The sequence below is a fragment of the Argentina silus genome, assembly GCF_951799395.1.
Source record: "Argentina silus genome assembly, chromosome: 8".
Classification (NCBI taxonomy): Eukaryota; Metazoa; Chordata; class Actinopteri; order Argentiniformes; family Argentinidae; genus Argentina; species Argentina silus.
The window spans coordinates 23,237,178-23,246,145 of NC_139662.1; the positions used below are offsets into that span (position 1 = coordinate 23,237,178).

General features: G+C 48.6%; 2 protein-coding genes across 4 annotated transcripts; both read left to right on the forward strand.

The window, feature by feature from the left end:
* The first annotated feature begins 306 nt into the window (after nucleotides 1-306).
* Nucleotides 307-2,796, forward strand: LOC310808003 (uncharacterized protein). 3 transcript variants are annotated; one of them, XM_083674690.1, is made up of 5 exons: nucleotides 307-450; nucleotides 899-1,022; nucleotides 1,398-1,446; nucleotides 1,667-1,759; nucleotides 2,551-2,796. In XM_083674690.1, exons 2-5 carry the CDS (start codon nucleotides 900-902, stop codon nucleotides 2,625-2,627), a joined length of 342 nt encoding a protein of 113 aa, XP_083530816.1. In that variant the 5' UTR covers nucleotides 307-450; nucleotide 899; the 3' UTR covers nucleotides 2,628-2,796. The 3 variants fall into 3 exon arrangements, with proteins under 3 accessions (XP_083530816.1, XP_083530817.1, XP_083530818.1); XM_083674691.1 differs by having other exon boundaries at nucleotides 309-454; XM_083674692.1 differs by lacking the exon at nucleotides 307-450 and adding an exon at nucleotides 498-656.
* Nucleotides 2,797-3,150: 354 nt separating this feature from the next.
* Nucleotides 3,151-7,920, forward strand: pnpla1 (patatin-like phospholipase domain containing 1; the record flags this gene model as incomplete). Its single annotated transcript, XM_083674793.1, has 9 exons — nucleotides 3,151-3,358; nucleotides 3,894-4,126; nucleotides 4,635-4,700; nucleotides 4,854-5,066; nucleotides 5,483-5,543; nucleotides 6,141-6,446; nucleotides 6,553-6,685; nucleotides 6,939-7,061; nucleotides 7,249-7,920. The coding sequence occupies 9 exons, from the start codon at nucleotides 3,151-3,153 to the stop codon at nucleotides 7,535-7,537; spliced, it is 1,632 nt and encodes a 543-aa protein (XP_083530919.1). The 3' UTR covers nucleotides 7,538-7,920.
* Between the last annotated feature and the right edge of the window lie 1,048 nt (nucleotides 7,921-8,968).

Here is an 8,968-nt window from a genome sequence, read left to right on the forward strand (position 1 = left end):
CATTTAACTTAAATACAACTTAAAAATGAAACCTACACATAAATCATCCAGACACACTGGGTGGCGTCGTCGGTGTGGAGCACGGCGTCTCAGGCAGCCACGGTTGCCATGTCCGCGGTTTTCACGCCAAATTGGGCGACTTTGAAAACGAGGTCGCTCTGTGAGCGGTGAGGCAGGTTGTTGCTGAGTGAGTGGGGAGGGGAGGGTCCTCAACAGGGACAAATTCAGAGAACAAAGTAAAGCGATTGTAACAGTTGTTGCGAAAAATAATAATAAATCGGGTTAGTTTTCAGGCTTTATGGGCGGGTTTTTTAGTGGCCATTGGGCTGGAAAGGTTAACCAGACCTGGCAACCCTGCTTGCAACACCAACCGTAGAAGAAGACTTTTCCTGTCTCATCCTTCAGAGATCCGAAGCGTCGCCGACGTTTCGTGTCTGATTTAGACTTAAAGCGAGTAAATGTGCCTGTTAATTGTAGTCTGTGATTATGTTATGATATCATTAATGATATAGAGTTGAAGTGTTAGACGTCAATGGGACGCCTAAAAACACCGCTTTGGTCGAAAGTGCGTCACAGGCTGACAGCGACTATGAGGATCGCTCTTCCAGCAGCTCAACTGTCTTATCTATCTATCTATCTATCACAATTATCAGCAGGTTGGCTGCTTCGGTCATTTCGGAAAAAAAACTACATAGAATTATTATTCTTATTATTGACATGTTGCCAGATTAGGTCCATGCCAGCAGCACCTGCTGCTGCTCGTCACTCAGAACCTCCAACAACGTCTCATCCAACTAGAAACATGGCGTGTTGCGTTCAGCCCCGTCTCATAACATTCATCTGATATGGTCTTATGTTGCAGAATGCGTTATTCATGTTATATGGTCATATGTTGCAGAATGCGTTACGTGGCCGCTTACCTGCTGGCCGTCCTGGGCGGTAACTCCAGCCCCAGCGCCAAGGACATCAAAGCCATCCTGGGGAGTGTCGGCATCGAGGCCGACGACCAACGCCTGGACAAGGTGTGGTGTGGGCCAGAAGTGTATATTTCACATCTCTATCTCTCTGGCTCTGTTCATTTTACGAGGCAATCCCACTCTTTTATTTGTATTGGGCAGAGACAGTGGAGAGAGACAGGGAAGTAGGGAGGAGAGGGGATGTCAGCAGGGCATGGCCCGGATTCTAACATACCGACATGGGCATGTGTGTGCACTGTAGGCCATGGTACTAGACCCCTGGACCACCCCAGGCCACTATGGCTCTGTTTATGGACCCTTAAACACATTGCAGATAAGCTATATATGTGTTATGTACTTTGGAGATATTGTGAAACAGAGATGCTTGAAATGCTGTTGAATTCTGAGACCGATATTGTGTTCTGCTTGAATTGTACACAGGTCATCAGTGAGCTGAACGGGAAAGACGTCAATGAAGTCATAAATGCAGGTAACCAGTGAATGGTTGAGAACTTGAATCGCTAAATAGGTGCTGAAAGGTTCCATGAGTGCTGATCTACACACACACACACACACACACACACACACACACACAGAGAGAGAGAGAATGAATTATGTTGACTGTGACCACAACTGTCTTAATCATCTCATCTAGATCATTGTGTTGCAATCCCCTCCTGTGTGACTAACCCATCAATGTGTCTCTGCAGGACTGTCAAAGTTGTCCTCCGTGCCAGCAGGGGGCGCTGTGGTGGCAGCAGCTGGTGGCACTGCTGCAGCAGCTCCTGGGTCTGCTCCTGCTGGTAACTACTGCCATCTCAGTCCGTCTCGACTCTGGCCCTTTTCCAGTCCTGAAAGGTCGATGCAGTGTTATGCCACGGCGGGGGGGGGAGTGGCAGGGCAGCTCCCTGCTGTCGTTGCCAGTGCCAAGAGGCTCCTCCCGCCTGCCGGTCTGTCACAAGGCTGGCACGCTGCATTACCGTGCTCATGCAGATGCCTATGGCATCGCTAACTAGTGAAGCGCCTTGCTGGGGTGAAGTTGAAACATCTCTGATATCGTCCCTCTTCTTGAATGAGTTTGGAGGAGAGATGGAGAGGGAGACCTTAAACCTCTTGATCATTTCAATACTGAGAAGCATCAGTAAAACCACAACTTGTGAAGTTCACCAGCGGTTACTGTTTAAAAGAGAGGGCAGGATCAGGAACGGAGAGAGTTAGAAAAAGAGAAGAAATTAAACAACTGACGCCATCAGTGTCAGTCTTGCGGTTAAACTACAGGCCAGCCGCCAGTCACCCTAACCGTGTGAACTTTGACCTCCTCTTGAAAATGACTTTGGTAAAGTAGATGAATGTGATTGTTTGAGAGAATAACACCTCTGCTTAGTGAGAGGATAAATGACTGATTCTAATCACAGGAGTCATTATATCATTTGGGGACATTTATTTGAATGTACTTTTGGGGAAGCTGAGGTTTCCCCAGCCTCTGGTCAGATCAGACCGTCTCCTGTCTCCAGAACCCTCGACTGTAAGACGTTAAAGAATGGCATGATGGGAGAAGCGCTGGTGATTAAAACGGTTTGTTTCTCTGTTTCAGTGGAAGAGAAGAAGGAGGAGAAGAAGGAGGAATCAGAGGAGTCAGATGAAGACATGGGCTTCGGCCTCTTTGATTAGCCACTTTCTTAACTTTACTTTAGTTTCTCTTTCTTAACTTTGTTAAAACCAACAAAAAAAAAATGAAATATTTGCTTTTTTTTTTTATTACATTTGTTCATTTGGGAATACAGAGACGTTTTCATTTTTACATTTGTTAAAAAATGAATTAAAGAAAGAGTGGGGAAAATCTGTTTGTCTTTTAGACTGTTGCTTAAGTACCTGCTTCACATAAGACCATCAAATCATACATTCTGACTGACAGTCAGTTCAGTCAGAACACTCATGTCAGTTTAACCATTTATTGCATGAAAATGGTCATATATGTGAGCCTGGCGTAATTGGATGGCTCTGCTCTATAGAACTCCCTGCCTGGAGTTAAATGACCACAACATACAAGTAGACAACATGGCAGAGAGCCCATGGTTTATCACCCTGCCCCCCCCCAGCCAGGGGTGGAGGCTTGGGGTGCTGACAGAGGCAATAGGACACTCACTCCTCAGACACCCACGGCAGTGACGGTTCGGTGACTCTGAACTCTGACATGTCTCCAACGAGGTCCAGTCGTCAGTTTGCGGGGGCGCCTCTCGCCATCTCCTTCTCGGGCTCCGGGTTCTTGTCCACCTACCAGCTGGGGGTCGCGCAGAGCCTACGGGACCACGCGCCCTGGATGCTGCGCGCGTCTCCAAGAATCCTCGGTGCGTCTGCCGGATCGCTCGTGGCGGCCGCCGTGGTGTGCGAAGCCAGCCTGGGTAAGATCATTTAATTATTCAAGCTTTATAATGAAGGTGCAATCATCCACCTGTCCGTGTGAAAACACGTTGTTTGGTGAGGTGCAGGCTGGCGGGTGTACCTTCACACATTCTGATGCTGTTATTGATGAGGTAAACCAAGCTGCCTTCTCCAGGGTTACATCTAAACGATCGTACTGTCCAAAAGTCGAAAATGTCTAAAAGTAGAAAAGTAAAACTACCATAATTGGGCCCAAATTATACTTTAATTAGATTATTCATTTGATGGTTGTTTATTGTTATTATCTCCTTGTCATGTGTAGTATGTTATTCTTAACTATGATCTGAGCATGTCCACACACAACTTCAAGTTGTTACCTATCAAATGGCATCCTGCTGTTGCATCTGATCATCATATTTCTAATGTTAGAAGCAGTTCAGTTTGGGTCTGATTTTTTTGGCGGAAATTAGTCAAATAGGGCATTCAGCTGAAGAGGTTTTAAAGCCCCCGGTCAGTGACTTCTCTCCTCCACCGATCTGTCTCTCCATCCGCCAGACCTCGTGAGACGCGAGGTCATCGGGTTCGCGGAGCATGTGAGGTCTCGGACCCTGGGCCCCCTGGACCCGTCGGTCGGCGTGTTCCGGTGGATAGAGCGCCTTCTACGGAGTTTCCTCCCCCGTGACGCACACCGACTGGCCACCGGCCGCCTCGGCGTGGCCATGACGCGCGTGCCCGACGGAAAGAACACCGTGGTGACCGAGTTCCAGTCCCGTGAGGACGTGGTGCAGGTGCGTCTCCTGTGATATCAACACCCTGAATCAGGGAATTGTTCTGAAAGAGTTGGTTTTACACTGGCGCTTCCACTGTTGTTTCAATGGTAAAGCTACCTCCATAACTCATAACATAACTATGGTTATAGGCATATGCAATCTGATTGATGCTGGTTGATTTATTGATTGTTGTACGAGGAGCCAGATTCATAAAGAATTTCACTATCACTTACGGCTGTATGCGATGTACGTGATCAATACAATTTGCTTTTGATTTGATTTGCTTGATTCGATCTAGCAATCGATGCAATTATTTTGTATCACATAAAATGTTTACTTGACTATACTATTTTAAAATGTAGTCTGAATACATTGAGAAGAAATCAAAGATATGTGAGCGTCTCCGTTTTAAGTGTTAGACGCATCAATATGAATGACTCCCCTGCCGGGTGCGTTCTGAGGCCAGGCAATAGCCTGTGGGTGACTCAGAAGACAGACTGTTATCCTTATTTTCCCCCACATGGAGGCGCTGCTGTGCAGCTGCTTTGTGCCCGTCTACTGTGGCCTGATGCCCCCTGCTTACAAAGGCGTGGTGAGTGCTCAGTCTTACAGAAGTTATACATAGGATATCATAAACAAATCATAAAGGAGTGTGTGTCACAGTATGTGTCAGCCAGTTTATCTCTGTTTGTGTGTGTGTGTGTGTGTGTGTGTGTGTGTGTGCGCGCGCGCGCGCCCCCCAAAGCATTACGTGGACGGTGGTTTCACCAGCATCCAGCCCCTCCAGGCTGACCTCTGTAGCCACACCCTCACTGTGTCCCCATTCGCCGGGGAGGTGGGCATCTGCCCGCCAGGCTCCGCCTCCTTCGGTGACGTGGTCGTGAGTGGCGCCACGTACCAGCTGAGCCTGGCCAACGGGTGCAGGGTGATGAACGCTCTGTACCCCCCCGCTTCTGAGGTGAGACCCCCAAACCCCTGAGTTTCACCCCCCTACCCCCCTCCTGCCGGAACAGTCTTCACCCCGTGTGTAACTTTCACGAGGGCGTTTAAGAAACCTTGAACTGGGTAGATTGATTGAGAATCATGTCTTGATGAGAATATTATCGAAAAAGATTTTGACTGCCACATGTAAACACGTCTAAAACAGTGATTGAAAGTTTGAATGTTCCCTTACACACAAGCACATGTTCAAACCAGACTGTATGTCTCCAAAGCCTCTCCAAACTCAATGCCAGACGCATATCAGACTGTATGTCTCCAAAGCCTCTCCAACCTCAATGCCAGACGCATATCAGACTGCATGTCTCCAAAGCCTCTCCAACCTCAATGCCAGACGCATATCAGACTAGTAGTTGTGTCTCTTCCTTCTCCCAGACCCTGGAGGAAGCCTTCTACAGCGGGTACAGAGACGCCCTTCACTTCCTCCAGAGCAGCGGTGGGTTCTCTCCCTCCACCTCTCTCAACACTCTTTCTTCTTTTATTTTCTTTGGGGGTGGGGTGGGGGTGGGGGTGGGGGGGGGGTGATAGATCAGCTTTAAACTAAATAGAATTGTAGTTCTATTCAATAGCATTGCTTGCATCATTTCTAGTCCCTTTTTCCCCTGCCCCAACCCTCCCCTAAAAGGAAAATTGTATTTTGTAATATTATTATTATTATTATTATTTTTTTTTTATTACTTTTTTTTTTGCCCAGCCACCCCCCCCCTCATCGGAGGACCTAAGTACTGTGTTTGTTTTATTCATTTTAACAATTATTACAAATATATTCCATCTACCAGGTACTTATTATTTATTTATTTATATAATTATTTATTTTGTTAGTTTTTCTCGTTAATGGCTTGATGGATCTGATCTCTGGAAAAGAAGAAACAAAGTCATGTAAACCAAGACTTCAGACTTTCACTGTGAGACTAACCTCTCTTCCCCTCCCTTCCCCTTTCTCTCCCCCCCCCCCCCCCCTCTCTCCCCCCCCCCCCCCCCCCTCTCTCTCCCTTTCTCCCCCTCTCTCTCTCCCCCCCCCTCTCTCTTTCAGACCTTGTCCCGTGTCTCCCGTTGCTGGAGACGTTGAAGGAGTCACCCCTGGAGTCATTCACTAACGGATGGACAGATGAAGATCAAGAGACAGTCGCAGAGAATGGAAGAGGGGAGGCAAGGGAGAGAGAGGAGGAGGAGGAGGAGGAGGAGGAGGAGGAAGAAGAAGAAGAAGAAGAGGAGCTGATTTCCTTGACTGAAAACAGGGATCGGCAGAGAGTCAGCTCAAGTGGTGGGAGTTTGCCCTGGAATCTGGCAACTCTGGAGCAGGCTCTGTACCTAGGCCTGCCCATGTGGATACAGACAGGTATGCCACACATACATACACACACACACACACACACACACACACTCGTTTGCTGTATTTGATCTTCTACCTGACATGTTTTCATCTGGCTGTGTCGGTGTTTCAGCGTTGCTATGCAACCTCCTGACCCAGCTGGGCATCATGGGATTGTTGTGGACTAGTCTCCCGATGCGTGTGATGTCATACCTTCTGGTACCGCTCACCCTGCCTCTCTGCCTCACCTTCCACAACATGTACAGGTACCACAGAATGAACCCTAACCCTAACCTTAACCCTAACTCTCCACAACACGTATAGGTACCACAGAATGAACCCTAACCTTAACCCTAACTCTCCACAACATGTACAGGTACCACAGAATGAACCCTAACCCTCCACAACACTCACAGGTACCACAGAATGAACCCTAACCCTAACCTTAACCCTCCACAACACTCACAGGTACCACAGAATGAACCCTAACCCTCCACAACACTCCCCTATCTCTCCCAGGCTGAAGGAGTGGTTCAGCCAGGCTCCTGCTCTGGTCTTCTGGGCGTGGCATGACCTGAGACAGGTCACCTTCTTCTTGGTCAACATGCTGGTCTTCAGCGTCAGGAAGAACCTACAGAACCGGTGCCCCTCTTAACCTCTTAAGCTGGACGGGCCCATAATTGGGCTCAAATTCTGCTTTAATTTGGTTATTATTTTCATTATTGCTTACATTATATCCTTGTCGTGTAGTATGTTATTCTGAACTATGATCTGAGCATATCCACACAAAACCTTTGCACTGATTTGCCGTGTGTGTGTGTGTGTTCAGGTTGCTGCCTCCTCTCCTCCAGCTGCAGTGTTTGGACGTCCAGGCGGAGTATGAGGGTCCAGTGGAGAATGCTGAGGGACGTTGGTGCTCCAAGCTTCAGCTCGACTTCTCCTCTTCTTCCTCTTCCTCCACCACTTCCTTCTCGTCCTCCTCTCCTGCCCACCGCTCTCCGTTTCCTCCCGAGCCCCAACAGTACACGGTCTTGTTGCAGCTGGATCTGGAGCCAGGGGAGGGGAAGGCAGAGGAGCGGTGGAGACAGCCCCCTCCCTACCTCTGTGTTCTGGGCTGAGCGGGGGGCCTGGGCCTGGGTCTGGGCCTGGGTCTGGGTCTGGGTCTGGGTCTGGGCCTGGATCTGGGCCTGGGCCTGGGCCTGGAGGGAGACAGAGGACCAGAGGCCTACATCTATTGTACTTGTTTTTCATGGCACAGCTTAAACAGCCAAACAGGTCATTCATGATTTCTTCTTTATAGTAGACATATTCAAAGAGCTGTCAATAATACAAGGAAGGATGTACTGTAAACAATGATTTAATGAGGAGGAGGAGGAGGAGGAGGAGGATGATGGTGGTGGTGGTGGTGGTGGTGGTGATTATTAGGAAATGTTTTTGAATGTGTTCAAGACTGTAATAGCACTTTCCCCTGTCCTATAATGTTTGCATATTGAATGCATAATAAATCAGATTTTTAAAGAAATAAAAGAAGGATTTTTAGCATGCGTGTCGAACATTCTTGAAGCACCAGATCTCCTTTCTTTAACACGTCTGTATGAATAAAGCTCAGCTTGTGTGCGCTGCTAACACTGCTTTAGTCCCTCTGTCTCAAAGCAGCCTGTTGGGGTTCATAAGCGCTGTGCTTTAGTCCCTCTGTCTCAAAGCAGCCTGTTGGGGTTCATAAGCGCTGTGCTTTAGTCACTCTGTCTCAAAGCAGCCTGTTGGGGTTCATAAGCGCTGTGCTTTAGTCCCTCTGTCTCAAAGCAGCCTGTTGGGGTTCATAAGCGCTGTGCTTCAGAAGAATTTATCCTAAGAGAGCAAAGATGCGTGTCTGTTGTTCGTTTTGGGTGACACATGGATCGTGACCAATTCCCGATTTCTACGGGAGCGTGGTTGGTGAGTCCTGTGATGCCCCATAGTCACAACAGACTCTTTCACCCTCCTCCTCCTCCTCCTCCTCTCATCTGCGTCTCATTCCATCATTGCCAACGGATCCCAGGACCGCCCGGCTACCTCTGTGTCTAAGCGATCCTCCGTGGCGAGGTTAGGAGGGCGCTGATCTAGCAGTAGAACCCTCAGGCTTTCGCTTTGTATTATCCATGACAGTGTTTGATGTTTGGAGTCACAGAGCTCAGGGCTGAGGCCCTGTCCCATGTCTCCACTCTCCGATCCGCAGGGCAGTCGGCCCTTTAGACAGGGAGGCGGCAAAATGTACCAGGCTAAGCGTGTCCTCACGCACTTGCTCGAAATGAAATGGGCTATTGAAGAACCAACATGTGAACTCGCGCTGAAAACTGCAAGCCTGCGAGGGAAAGGAATGGGACAGGGGGAGGAATGGGACAGGGGGAGGAATGGGACGCTGTGGGCTGTGCGTGCGTGCGTGTGAACTGGTGTTGGAGGTTTGATAGGAACCGAGAGAGGATGAGTGTAGGATATCTGTTGGGTGGACTTGCAAAGCACTCCATCCATAAACCGTACTGGGAGTTGTTCTCGTACTGAGCGAGAGAGAT